A 15,409-nucleotide genomic window follows, 5' to 3' on the forward strand; every position below is an offset into this window, starting at 1 on the left:
AGAGAGAGAGAGAGGGAGGGGGAGAGAGAGAGAGAGAGAGAGAGAGAGAGAGAGAGAGAGAGAGAGAGAGAGAGAGAGAGAGAGACTACCTTGAGAGAATGGCAAGATCAAGGGAAGTTTTCCTCTGACTAGTGGAAACCTGGTTTTGATGATGGCTAAGAAAATATAACTGATGAACAAAATGCATCCAACAAACATTTACTGTGGTAGGTACTGTTGACATTAGATAAAGAAGGAAATGGTTCTGGCTGCTGAGGAATACTTTACTTTTCTTCTGGAGTTTTAATGGCATATATCATACCTATATAAGTATTATATGGGGAAGAAAGTTGATGGTGCCTCAAAGGTGGTGAAATCTGGACAGATTGTTGTAAGAATATTTGAGGAGGGAGACTACATTTTCAAACTGGGAAATGCCAGGAAAGGTTGAATGGAGTAAGTAGTGCCTGAGCTAAGGCCGAAAGACAGTTTTTTGAAAAGGTAGGGAGATGAGAGGAGTACATTTCAGGCACAGAGAATTGTCTGCAGAAAAGGAAGGTCTTGTTTGGGAGAAGATCCACTAGGACCAATTTGCATGGAATGCAGAGTGATGAGAAATAAGAATTAAAATACAGGGTAAAGCTTTAATGTGGAGGGTCTAAATGCCAGGATTAGGGAAGGGAACTTTTTGTCCATTAGAGAAACAATAAGGAGATACTGAAAATTTTTGAACAAGAAGTAGTGATATGTTCAGAAAGATCTTATAGAAATCATTTGACAGTGATTTGAATCATGAATTGGAGAGGAGAAAGATTTTGAGCAGAATGACTAATTAGGATGCTTTTATAATAATTCAGGTAAAAGATGGTGGATACCTGAACCAGAGCTATGACAGTGATAACAGTGTGAATGGAGAAAAGGAGACTGATGTAAAAGATGTTGTGGAGGTAGTATTTATATTTAGTAAAGTAATATAACTGGTTGGATATGGCTATGAAAGAGAAGAATTACAGATGATTCCAAAGTTGTAAACTTGGGTGCCTGGGAAGATAGCAGTATTCTAAGCAGTAATAAGGGGAGACTAGTAAAATGAACATTTAGTGAGGAAGGTAAGTTGAGTTTTAGTGCTGCTGGTGAGACATGAAGGTGAAACAATCAATATCTAGCAATCGTTGCTGAGATGTTAATATAGTTTGAGGAAAATGTGTCACTAATATAAGGTGGTCAGTAGGCTCAGCACCAGATTTATAAGCATTTATTAATAAAAAGAGAGGAGAGAGATTTCAGTCATACTAGTTTAAGGTATCAGGTTCCACATTTCATACCCTCATGGTCCCCTCCATGCTGTGCTACCACTTGCCAAGAGCCAGGCCAGGGAGTCAGTCTGTTGAAGAGCACAAGTAAAAAGAACTCTCTCCTGCCCATATTTGCCCTTTAAACTCCACTAGTTTCTCTTTCTCTGAGGCAACATTGCACGTTGATGCTTACTTACAGTGGTGCTGATGCTCATGCTGCCACCAGGAGACGCCAGGCCTAGACTGTAATCAGGATCAGTGTTCCCTAAATAATTTACTTCACACATATAAATAGAGGATTGATTCCAAGGAAATGCAGGTTACTGAAGCCTAGAGTTCAGAGAAAAAAGAGGATCTGGTATATTCTGGTATAGGTGGCAGGAGTGGAGGAGGAGAGAGAGAGAGAGAGAGATGCAAGATAGTAGTTTGACGAATGGCAAGATCTAATGAATTTTGAGAGGGAAATAAGATTTGGAGACAATTCTGGTAGTACTAAATTACATAAAGGCTATGAATTACCTTCAAATACATAAGAAACTATAGTCAAATGAAAATTTTGGTAAAAACTAAATTTACAGTATGGTGAAAATTTATATCTGGTTAATATAGAAGACTTCTCTAAAGGAAAATTTTGTTTATTTTTTTGGAGTTTTTCCTGATGGTGATTACATAGTGGTGGAATAATAAATCTTTAAAAGTGTCAAAGTTTGACCACAGTGAAAAATTAATAATAAATGTATTTTAATATTAATTTTCAGTAAATGTAAAGATTTTGAATTCTTTTCTTTTCAATTTGCTTTAGGAGTTGTAGCCCTTAAGAATCTTGAAATTAAAGAAAATGCATTGGTAAGTTTAAACAATACGGAATTTGGAAAGTATTAACAAACTTAGTTATAAGCATATATATTATTGACCCTTTACTTTTCAAAATTAAATTTGTGGGTTGAAAATATAATTCAATTTTAGAAACTTCAGAATTAAGAGTATTATGTTATAGACAGCCCTTGTATTAATTCTTTTGATGGAACTTTTATCTCCTTTTAAAATAATCATTAAATTTGATTTTGGAAATTTATTCCTAGTACTGATAAGGAGTAGTAAGTAAGCCTTTTGAAGAGTTGAATTTTTGTATATATACTCCTGGAAAAAGTAGCTTACATTTTAGGAGGAAAAATAGTAATCTGAATGAACTTTACTTTTTGCCTGTTTAACTTGCAGTTTCCATTTGGAGTCAGAGGATCAGGATTCAAATCACATTCTGCTATTGGCTTCATTTTCTTCATCTTTAAAAAGAAAGAGTTAGATTAAATGATCTCTGAGGTCCCTTCTAGCTCTGAATCTATGATCCTATGATATTGTACTTTATTCAATAGTTGTTACATTTAAATTGAATGAAAGAAGAGATGGCTTTATAAAAGAAGAGATGGCTAAGAGAAATTTATTTGTTGAAGAATACTTTTGGCATACAAATAACCATTTTATAATGTGTATTTTTGGCATATATTTTGGTAAATGAGGTCTAAAGTATAATCACATTGCTACATATCAATATATTAAATTTACTATATCAAATTAACTTGTATCAATTATATCAGTATATCAAATTAACTTAAAGGGAGGTCCATCTCTACTAGGTGTTATGTTAAGATCACAGTTCTTATGTGTTGCCTTCAGAAGTCATAAACACTTTTACTGAAGGGATTTCTAAAAACTCGAAGGATGCTCATTTCTCAGGAATGTTGTAGAAAGGCTTCTTTTAATTGTGGGAGACTGAGAAACAAGTTGACCTTTAAGGTCTCTTCCAATTCTAAATGCTGTGTTTTCTCAGTTCACAGGTACTTTCCTATCTTTCTACTGTTATTGAATCATAGGGATTTGGGGAATCAATAGTCACCAACAAATCTAAACAACTACACCATTATAAGAAAATCTCGTTTTCCCTATTGATTTTTGAAGTACTGAGAGTATAAAGATTCATTTGTGGAAGCTAAGGAGGACATCCACAATAGAAATGTGAAGGTGCTCAGGTTCTTCTGTGTCATTACTACCTCACTTATTATGTGGTGTTCCAAAGAATAAAAAGCCAGATTTTCTGCATTTCTTCAGCACTTTGTTACTATTAGTGAAGGAGAGGTGATTTTTATATTATCTTTTGACTTGACAAGTCATGTCTGAGGTTCTCTAGGTTTTCCTTTTAAAAGCCCTAGTAGTATCCTGTTGTTAAACTTAGCATTCTTTCTGAAGTCCATCCCCATAGCAGTGCTTATTAAATAGTAAAAACATCACTAATTCAGACAAAGAAGGGAAAAGAGGTCTATTCTATAAAATTACTTTTAAAGTTTTTTATTATATATTATATTTAATATATATAAAATACATATATATTATAAAAGCCAGTTTCAACACATAAAGCAATAATTCTAAATGAAAACAAAGTAGGGTGTTCAAACAGTCTTAGTGCAGCTTTAAGCATATTAAAACTGCACTAAGACTTTTGTTACTCTGTATTTCTAAGTAGAGGTCCTATCTTTAATGACCAGATAAAGCTAATAATTGATGGCATACTTTGGCTTGCCAGTTTATTTTGTTAAGCAAGTTAATTTTACTCATGCTTACTTTTACTCATGTTTACTCTTAAATGGTCTTAACAAATGTTTTTATTTATATATTATTATTGAAAGACAAACTTTAGCTTACTTCAGGTTAAAATATAACAAATAGGAATTATTTAGATAGATTGTTTTGATAAAATTTGATTATAAAAGGCTTTATTTTGTACTTGAGCAAGTGTATAGCAAAATAACTTATTCTCAAGTTAACTTTTCAACTGATGAGCCCTTGAATTTGAAGAAATATAAAGGTCTATCAACTTTACCTTAAAAGAACATGCTATGGAAAATTTTAATTCACTTAAGTATAGCAATGCCAGATTTATCCTTGTCATTACATTAATTTTAGATCTAATTTTCTCAGTTTTGCTAAACTTTAGTCATCTCAGTACTGCTAAACTTTAATCAAGCACTTGGTGAATTTGTTAGTTACCTTCATTAATCTTCCACAGAACAGATACATTTTAAATGTTTTTAACCTGGGAAAAAAACCCCAAACTACCCTCATAGTTATAATAAACGGTCTTTAATCTTGAATGAAAAGATTGTAGCCTCAGTTCCCCCCCACAGCACTGTGGTACTGGGGATCTCCATTGAGATACAGAGAAAGAGGTAGTTAAATGGGAGGAGGTAGGAGAGACTTCCTGGATATGTGAATTCATAGAAACTTGAGTAAGATGGAAGAGTAAAAGACCAAAGACTAGACTGAACGGGGGAGTAGATTTCTTGTTCTTTAGATTTGTTTGCTTTCTTTTAAATTGAGTCCTTAACAATGGGAGTAGTTTCTGAGTAAGGCAAAATCAATTCATAATCAATTCGGTCATTAGCTACCTTCTCGTAGAGGCAACTAGATTTTCTGCAGCTCAAGCCCACAGTTCTAATAATAAATAAAACTCCCACTTTTTGAAATTCCTTTAGTAACGAGAAAAAAGAATACTTTGTTTTACAAAGAAAGAATTTTCTCCCAAATGATATATTTTAAACTTAAAAAAATAGTATGAACATTAATTCCACAAAGGTTCCTTTTTATGTTCCTAAACAAGTTGGGAAGAAAAAAAAAACTGACTGGACTCAGTGATATTTGCTTGTTATTTCTGTTATGGGGGAGTCAAAGCTGGCAGATTACTTGAGCTTGGAAGTTCTAAACTGCATTATGGTTAAAGCTGATCATTGCTGTCTGCGCTAATTCTGGCATCAATTTGGTGAGCTTCTAGGAATGGTGGCCACCAGACTGCCTAAACAATGGTAAACTAGCCCAGATTGGTAATGGAGAAGTCAGAGCTTTTTAGGTGAGATAGGAAGGCATGTGCGCACACACATACATGCACACATACACACACACACACTCTCTCTCTCTCATTGTGTTGTTTAAATGTATTTTTATTCTCTTTATAGAGTGAACTGAATATACCATTTAAAGTCAAATCTGGATCTATAGGTAAGTTAAATTCATTTGATATATTTGGCCAATATCATGGTGTGTAGTGAATAGAGAGTTGGCTTATGAGCCCAGAAAACAACCTGGAGGCTCTTTGAAAGGCTCAACTAATTATTCTTATCTTGGGGATTGGGTGTTGGGTAGGGGGTTGGGGACTGTTTTTCCAACCCCGAGAATCAGAAAGAAAAGTGGAGAGAGAGATATTACAGTGCTGGGCATTCTGCAGGGTAAAGGGATAGATGCTAAACACATTTTCATTAAAGATATCATAATTTTCTCAGTATTGCTAAGCTTTAACCAAGCCCTTGATAATTGCTGAATTTGATATTTACCTTCGTTAATGCTTCCACAGTACTAGGTTCTGTCAACCTGAAAAAACCCAAACTACCACCATAGTTATAATTGACACAGACAGAAGTTGACTAGGAGGAGAAATGAGTAAGCATTTGAAGAAAAGAGCCATTTCAGTGGACAACTACTTTTTAGCCCTGAAAATCCAAGTCAGAGTATACTGAGGAATAGCATTTAACCACTTGGCATATATATACAAAACTTTGTGCCAAGTGCTGGCTATACAAATAGATAAATAAAAATCATCCCTCCTCTCGAGGAGCCAATATTTTAATGGAAGTGATACCTGTAGAAGATTTCACCTGTAAATCAGATGACAAGGTCAAATCTCTTACCTTGAAATCCTCAATCCTCTCTCTACCTGAAGGTAGAGGCATAAGAGATGACAATAGATATTTAATTTTATTTCCATTGATAAAATTATCAGTTTCTGTTGAACCATCATGTTGAACCATTTGACAACACCAAGTGCTTTTAGCAAGAACTTTCTTTTTGTGGGCATTAGTAGTTGTAGTTCTAGCATCTGTGGAAGCAATTGCGGGGCTGAATTTCTACTCTGGTTGCTTCCTGGGATTGATGACTGATGGTTTGGAGAGAGCTTCTACTTCTGGGGTTCCTGAGCTTATATATCCAGTGGTGGCCATTGGTAATGGTGATGGGTTTCTTTCTAGGCCAAGAACATCCATCTGGGTGGAGGAAATAATATTCTCAAGACTCTTGGGTTAAGGGATGTTGGGCTATCTTTATCTTGGTCTATGAGGAGGTAGGGGCCAAGATGGTGTATATGGTTTGACTTGAATAACCCATACCACCTCCCATCTTTCCCTCAGAGTTCCTTGCTGCATAGTTATAATATGTTGCCTAAGGGAAGTGAATATAGCAGAACAAATTCTGAAACAACTAAGAAGTACCTCTAAAAGCTTCCGGAATATTTCAAAAGAACATTTAAAAAAATAAGGACAAGTTATAACTCTTAAAGAAATCAACAAATCTAATGAGGTGGAGAATTTATTCTTTTAGCATGGCTCAGAGAAAAGAATACTGGATCTGGAGTAGAGGACTATACTCTCTACTCATTACTTTTGTGACAATTCACAAAAAAATGGGCAATTCAGTTAATCTCTATGGACCTCATTTTTTTTTCTTCAGTAAATTGAAAGAATTGGACTAAAATGGTCTCTCAGGACTAATCTATGATTAGCTCCAAGTTTATGAACCTATGGGTTTATAAGAGATACTTTCTATATAATAGTAAATAAGATTTAAAATTTTTTCAACATATCTATTAAGTTATTTTTATTTATTATCTGGTATTATTATTATGGAAAAAGGAAAAAGCTGGTGAAAGAAGGGGAAATATTACCATCCTTCCCATCCTTCTCTGATTAGTTATTTTAAAAAGTTTTAATTGGAACACAAAAAAGCAGAGATGAAAGGAAATGCAGAGGAACACATTTAAAAAAAATAAAAAGAGTGGAAAGAATACAGGAAAATGCTGCAGAACAATCATGCAGAACTTTAAAAGATTAGTTACAAAGAAATATTCAGTTAGTAAGCTTTTATTAAGTACATATGTCCCAGGCACTGTGCTAAGTGCTGGGGATACAAAGAAAAGAGGCAGTATATTGCTTTTGAGGATTTTACAATCTAATGGGAAAGAAAACATACAAATAATTCTATATAAACAAGCTGTATGCTTGATAAATTGGAAATATTCTGAGAGGCCCACTGAGAAAAGCAGCCAGCATGCCTTAGAAGGACCGTGCAGAAGAATCATGGCACCATGACTGGGTGCTGTGATCTTCATTTATTATGACAAAGAGAAAAACTTTTATAGAGGCTAAAATATTAAGCATTACAACTTTCTTGGGGGGTGTTACTTTCCCATAGGATGATATTTATGAAAATGACTTTACATATGAATATTACCATGGTTGCTATTACAGACATAAGCAAGTTGAGAAACAGTGATTGCTAATCTGTTCTTGGGGGAAAGGCAGGTTTGGTACTTTCAGTCATGATGTTACAAGGACTTCTTTGCTCTTCAGAGTGAGGGAGAACTCAGGGTTTAATGATGACATTTGGCCAAGAGCAGCAGTGCCTTTGTGTGAGAGATTGGGACCTTGCCAGCAATCTCAGGCAAGCATGGCTGCTTTCCTTAGAGTGCTTCTTATATTCAGCAGAGGGAGGGCATTAGAATTAAGGTGATTTTGGAAAGACTTTCTGTAAAAGGTAGGATTTTAGCTAGAACTTGAAGGAAAACAGCAAATTCACTTCAGTAAACATGTTATTAAGTACCTACTATGTACTAGGCACTGAGCGGAGCACTAGGGACACATTTAAGAAAAACAGTCTCTCCCCTCAAGGAGCCTACTATGGAATGGGAGAAGATAATACACAAAAGAGAGTTGTAAAGCAGGGATCTGAGGGATGTGTGTATGGTCACTTCTGTTCTGTGGACTGAAAACTAAACAGAGCTGCTGAAGGAAAATGGAGAGTTACCTGGGAAGTTCAGATTTAAGCCCTATTTGGTGGAAGGTTTTGGGAATAGTTTAGAGCTCCACTGGAGAAGGAAATGGCAAACCACTCCAATATCTTTGCAAGCATGGTATTAGCATAATATGGTTCCTGGGGTCACAACAACAACTTGAACTACAACAAATTAGTCCTCTAACCCTCCAAAGGAGAAGAGGCAGTTTAGGAAATTGAAAAAGTAGTGGGTATCAAAAACTGAGTTATTCAACTCTGAGGTACCATTTCACACCTAGCAGATTGGATAACAAATGTTGGAAGGGATGTGGCAAAATAGGGACATTAATGCATTGCTGCTGGAATTATGAATTGATCCAATCATTCTGGATGGCAATCTGGAACTATGCCCAAAGGACTTTAAGACTGCCTGCCCTTTGATCTAGCCATAGCACTGTTGGGTTTATACCCCAAAGAGGTAATAAGGAAAAAGACTTGTACAAAAATATTTATAGCTTCACTCTTTGTGGTGGCAAAAAATTGGAAAATGAGGGGATGCCCTTTGATTGAGGAATGGCTAAACAAATTGTGATATCTGTTAGTGATGGGATATTATTGTGCTAAAAGGAATAATGAACTGGAGGAATTTCATGTGAACTGGAACGACCTCTAGGAATTGATGCAGAGTGAAAGGAGCAGAACCAGAAGAACCTTATACAGAGATGGATATATTGTGGTACAGTCGAACATAATGGACTTCTCTACTAGCAGCAATGTAATGATTCAGGACAATTCTGAAGGACTTATGAGAAAGAATGCTATCCACATCCAGAGAAAGAATTGTGGGAGTAGAAATGCAGAAGAAAAACAACTGCTTGATCACATGGGTCAATGGGGATATGATTGGGGAAGTAGACTCTAAATGATCACCCTAATGTAAATATCAATAATATGGAAATAGGTCTTGATCAATGAAACATGTAAAACCCAGTGGAATTGCGTGTTGGCTACGGGAGGGGGATGGGAGGGGAGGAGGGAAAGAACATGAATCATGTGACCGTGGAAATTTTTTCTTAATTAAATAAAAAAAAATACTTCATTTAAAAAATCTGAGTTATTTAGCATAAGATTTCAGATGGTTGGTTTATCTTGGTTGGAGTGTGATGTTTCCTGGACCAAAACCAAGTAGTTCTGTAGATGAAAAATGGAGCATTTTCAGTGAAGCCAGGAGGTTTTAGGTCTTCCGACAGGTATGAAAAATAAAAAGATTATTTTCCAAGGTATTCTACAGAAAAATTGCCTATAAATATTGGAAATGGAACACCTTTCAAGTCGAGTCCCAGAAATACACACTGAATAAAACCCCAAGTTTAAATCACTATTCAGTTTGAAATAAATAGGTAAAGAGTTTTACCAAACTCTTTTTATGAAACATATATGGTACTATTATCTAAACCAGCAAAAACAATGAAAGAAAATTATAGACTAATTTCATTAATGAATATGATGCAAAAACTCTAGTTAAAATACTAGCTAGGAAACTACAACAATACATCATAAATATTATAAATTGTGACCAAATGGAACTTAATACAAAGAATGCAGGAATGGTTAATATTAAGGAAAACTACTGATCAGATAATAACAAAGGTAGTAAAAATCATGATTATAGCAATAAATGTATAAGTAGGTTTTGATAAAATATAATATTCATTCCTATTAAAAACACGGGGGAAAATAAGTAAATCACTATTTAGTTGTTTTAGTCATGTCTAATTCTTTGTGACCCCATTTGAGGTTTTCTGACAAAGATTCTGGAGTGCTTTGCCATTTTCTTCTTTAGTTTATTTTACAGATGAGGAAACTGAAGCAAACTGAGTTAAATGACTTACTTAAGATCACATAGCTAGTAAGTATCTGAGGCCAGATTTGAACTCAGGAATATGAGTTTTCCTGACTTCAGGCTTGGCACTCCATTCACTCTGCTACCTACTTGCCTCAATCACTATAGTCATTACATTATAACTAGATTTCAGAATTGCTATATTAAAGGACAAATCTTGAGAACAGCAATGAAAAAATCTTTTGAATTCCAAGTAGAAACAATTAAGAATGGGATTATTTCATAGTATAAGAAATCAAGGGAAAAACTGGAATATGATATTCCAGAATGACATGGGGTTGGCACTCCAAAATCACATATGCTACAAATTGAGTTGAAACATTGGAGGAAATAATTGGGAATTCAGTAAGAGGGAAGAAGTGTAATCATTCCTTCAAAAGAACTTAGAGGGGAGCAGGATATTTAATTGAGAAACTGACCAAATAGGAAGAAAAAGAAATATTTTCAGATAATAAAGACTAAGAAATGAAACATCTAATTTCATCTGGATAGAGCAAGAGTATGGTCAGCAGAGTACATAGGAACATGAATATAACTCCTCAGAGCCCAGATAGTGGATAGGTGGGACAAAGGAAATAAAGAGAACTCTTCTGGGTAGAAGCCAGTGTTTGGATTCTTAAAATCAGCTCCCCCAGGATAATGTCATAGTTTTATCGCTGACCCCTCCAGGAGAGAGGAAACAGTTGAGTATCTGTGAAGGTAAAGCTTAGGATAGAAAAACAATTTATAGGTCGAGAAGGAATATGACAGGACATCAGAGTGGATTAAAGAGTGAGGTTGAAAACAAAGTTAACAGAGATAAACAGTGAAAGAAAAGATAAAGAATAGAATTGTCATTTCTTAACCTCTATAGATAGAGAACACTTTTTATTATATCTTCTTGCATTCATTGAGAAATAGCATTATTTGGAATCTTGAAAGAGGTGAACAAGGGGGTAAAAGGGAAGCACTTCTTTGAAAGGGGCACAAAACAATACTGAAATAGAAAAATGGTGATATAGGGAACAGGAGGGATTCTTATCTGGGCTATATGCGGTGTTCAGGGAAAAGTAGTATCTTTGGTATGAGGGCTTGCTTAGTCCTTTTCAGGCCTGCTTTTCTCCTTGTGTCCACCTGCCACCTAGATCTCACCTGTGGCTCTAAGAAGCTATAGCATGCACAGTGGCCATACCTTCGTAAACTTTCTAGGCAGGTGGGTTAACCCAGGTTGAGAATAACCACCTGACCTCAGTGAGTCGGTGAGATAGGGGGATGTGTACCCCAAGCATGTGAAGACTTCTTCTGGTATAATGGACAGATGCCAACAATTTGTTCCAGTAGCCATGAAGGTAACAGAAGCAGCTACTGTGGAGTGCTTAAGAGCTTAGTTAGACATGGATGAAGCCAAGGCCATCCACTGGATCCCAGCCATCAGCAGTCATCCTGACTTTTGTCACTGGACTTTGAGGACTCTGGAAAAGAGAGTGAGGCTGATGACTTTATGCAACTCTGCTTCACTTAAATCCAGTTTATATATACAAGTCAAAAGGTATCACCAGTAATATCATTTTGGCCTTCTTCCAGTACAAAGGACAATCACCAACCAAACAACATTCTTATCTGTACTGGGAAAGGGAAGGATTAAACAAAAGGGAGTGATAGGATAGCAATAAAAGTATACCCTGTGAATTCAAATTTAACCCACTTGTAGGGAAGAACAATTGATAGTCCCAGTATTTGCTATTTCTGTTTTTCATAAGTAATATATAAAAAATTGTACTCTGCTACTTAAGCTATTAATCATCTCATTGAGTTCATTTGAAGAATCTTTAAGGTTTTCTAAGAATATCATCCTGCCATCTGCAGATAGGTATGATTTTTCTCCCATTTTCTAGTGTTTATATTCTATTGATTTTGTTTTCTTGTTTTATGTATAGCTAACATTTCTAGAAGTATGAGCAATGAGAGAAGAGAGACATTCTAATTTATTTTATGACCAGCTGACTTTATGACTTTATTATAGTGCTTACCATTGTAAGGGTTAAAATAAAATGGTTGGACTAAATATATGAGAAATGTGGTTACCAAAATTATTACTCAAGTTAGAATGACTTTTTAGTAGTTTATTTACAAAATAGAGGGAAAAAATTAGGTAGCGGAAAGAGAAAGAGGGTAGAATGAGAAATCTAGCTTAATGAGTTAGATTATTTGCTCAGGCCTTGGTTGTACTCCGGCAGGTCTCCAAAGCCCCAGCTGGAGGGCCTAGGGTTAAATTAAGCAAAGATTCCAGCCATGCAGCCTCCTCCTCCAAGATGGGGGCCTCTGTGGATGCTAGTCTTTCCAGGAGCCAGGAAAGGAGTCAGCCTTTTCACTCAGCCATGTGGTAGTCCTAAGGGAAGATCCAAGAGCAGTCCAAGGTCCCAAGCTGGAGCTCCTCCAGGGCCAAGTTTGAAGGCAAATGAGCTGGTCACAGGATGTTTTTTCACCACTTTTAAAGACCATTCCTTTTGTCACTTCTTGTGCCTTCCTTCCACTTTATGTGGACCAATTGCAGCTTTAACTTTGCTTAGGGGGCAATCAGTCATTTTGGATTTGTCACCCACGATAGCCCACATGGGTCACAGACCTCCCCATACTTAAGGATATGTAGGGTGTATACACTTCTGGTGATTAAATCTAAAAAATAGGCAGGGGAGAGTTAATCTCATCTTCACACCATGTTCCAGGTATTGTGCCAAGTGTAAGGAATACAGAGAAAGGCAAAAGATAGTCCCTGTCCTGAAAGAACTCATAATACAGTAGAGGAGACACCAGGCAAACAAATAGATATGAATAAGTTACATATAGCATAAATAAGAAATAATTAAAAGAGGTAAGGCACTAAAATTAAGAGGGGTTTTTAAAGGCTTCCCGCATAACAAGGTATTTTAGTTAGGACTTGAAAGAGGCAAAGGGAATCAATAGCTGGAGATGAGAAGAGGAGAACATTCCAGGCATGGAGGACAGCCAGAGAAAATACCCAAAGCCAAGAGATGGAATGTCTTGTTTGTGAAATAGCCAGGAGACAGCTAGATGACTCAGTGGAAAGAATGCTAAACTTGAAATCAGGAAGATGTCAGACCCTCACTGTGTTTTCCTGGCCATGTCAGTTAATTTCTGTTTGCTTTAATCTACTTGAGAAATGGCAAACCACTCCAGTATCTTTGCCAAGAAAACTTCCTGGGGAATATGGTCCATGGGTTCATGAAGAGTTGGATATGATTGACAACTGAACAATTGAAGACTATGTGTTGGGGATTAAGGTATAAGAAGGCTGGAAAAGTGTTGGGGTTGCTAGGTTATGAAAGGCTTTGAGAGCTAGCTTTTGTATTTGATCTTGGAGACGATAGGCAGCTACTGGAGTTGAGTAAGAAGGGGTGCATGGTTGGACTTGTGCTTTAAGATCACTTTGGTGGCTGAACTGAAGATGGCCTGGAGTAGGAATAGGCTTGTGGCAGGCTGACTTTGGTGACAGTATCAGAGTATTGGAGAGTTGTTGAAGAAGTGTAATAGACGGGCCTTGACAACAGATTGGATGTAGGGGGTGGGGTGGGAATGAAAGTGGTGAGGAATTAATAACATCCTGGGGGACTAGGAGGATGGTGGTATCTTTGACAGTATTTGAAAACTTTGGAAATAAATGAGGGAAAGGGGAAAGATAATAAGTTCAGTTTTGGGCATAATAACTTTATGATGTCTATTGGACATCCAGGTTCGAGTATCTCTGGAAGGCAGTTGGAGATGGGATACTGGAGGTCAGCAAAGATGTCAGGGCAGATTAAATAGATTTTGAAATCCTCATGAGGGGAAGGAAAGGGAAGGAAATTTCTATAGTGTCCACTGTGTGCCAGACATTCTGCTAAGCACTTTTTACAAACATTTCATTTTATCCTTACAATAACCCTTTGTTAGTAATAGCAGATGCTATTACTCTCATAGTTTAGGAAACTGAGGCCAAGAGATGTTAAGTGACTTGCTCAAAGTCACACGCAGCTAGTAAGTATCTGAAGTCAAATTTTATTTTTTTTAATAATTTATTTCTTTTATCAATTACAGGTAATAAATTTCCACATAAGTTTTCCAAAATTACATGTTCCAAATTGTTTCCTTTCTCTCCCCCCTCCCAGAGCTGGCAAATAATTTGATGTGGGTTATACATGTATTTTCATGCAAAATATATTTCCATATTGTTCATTTTTATAAGTGAATAATCATATAAAAACCAAAACCCCAAAACAAAATCCCAGATAAACAAGTGAAAAATTGTATGCTTTCATCTGCATTCTGACTCCAAGAGTTCTTTCTCAGGAGGTGAATAGCATTCTTTGTCATATGTTCCTCAGAATTGTTCTGGATCATTGTATTACTGAGAATAGCTAAGTGGCTGTTAATGTATACAATGTTCTTCTGGTTCTGATTATTTCACTGCATTGGTTCATGTAGATCTTTCTAGCTTTTTCTGAAATCATCCTATTCATCATTCTTTATAGCACAATAGTATTCCGTCACCATCATATAATACAATTTGCCATTCCCCAGTTGATGGACATCCTGTTCAGTTTCCAATTCTTTTGCCACTACAAAAAGAGCTGCTAAAGGGGCAGCTGGATAGCTCAGTGGATTGAGAGTCAGGCCTAGAGGCAGGAAGTCCTAGGTTCAAATCTGGCCTCAGACACTTCCCAGCTGTGTGACCCTGGGCAAGTCACTTGACCCCCATTGCCCACCCTTACCACTCTTCCACCTATGAGCCAATACACAGAAGTTAAGGGTTTTAAAAAAAAAAGAGAGCTGCTATAAATATTTTTGTACCCCCCCGCCCCCGCCCTTTTAAAAAAATCTCTGGGATACAGACCTACTAGTGATATTACTGGATCAAAGGATATGCATTATTTTGACGCCTTTTGGGCATAATTCCAAATTATCCTCCAGAGTGGTTGGATCAATTCATATCTCCACCTGCACTGCATTAGTGTCCCAATTTTGTGAGGCCAAATTTTAACTGAGGTCTTCCTGACTCCTGATCTGGCATTCTATCCATTGTGCCTTATCTGGAGCTGCCTTTTTGGGAGCTGTTAGATCATCAAATGAAGAATTAGAGAGGGAGAAGAGAAGAGATCCAAGAAAGAAATCCTATGGGACATCTATTATTAGATGGTATGACCTTGAGGAGGATCCATCAAAGTAGACTGAGAAGAAGCAATCTGATAGGAAAAGAACCTGGAGAAAGCAACCTTTCTAAAATACCTGGAGAGATGAGGGTATCAAGGAGAAGAGGTGAATAACATTGACAGAGGTTACAGAGAGTTTAAGAAGAATGAGGACTGAGAAAAGGTTCTTGGATTTGCCA

The 15,409-nt window shown here is 36.5% G+C and overlaps 1 protein-coding gene across 1 annotated transcript in view; it reads left to right on the plus strand.

Moving 5' to 3' along the window:
- Positions 1 to 15,409, plus strand: part of VPS13A (vacuolar protein sorting 13 homolog A) — a 337,780-nt gene that overhangs the window by 32,690 nt on the left and 289,681 nt on the right. The window contains exons 2-3 of the mRNA XM_044678014.1: positions 2,077 to 2,120; positions 5,279 to 5,321. Coding sequence (XP_044533949.1) covers positions 2,077 to 2,120; positions 5,279 to 5,321 — 87 coding nt within the window. The remainder of the gene's footprint in view (positions 1 to 2,076; positions 2,121 to 5,278; positions 5,322 to 15,409) is intronic.

The sequence above is a fragment of the Gracilinanus agilis genome, chromosome 1, assembly GCF_016433145.1.
Source record: "Gracilinanus agilis isolate LMUSP501 chromosome 1, AgileGrace, whole genome shotgun sequence".
Lineage (NCBI taxonomy): Eukaryota > Metazoa > Chordata > Mammalia > Didelphimorphia > Didelphidae > Gracilinanus > Gracilinanus agilis.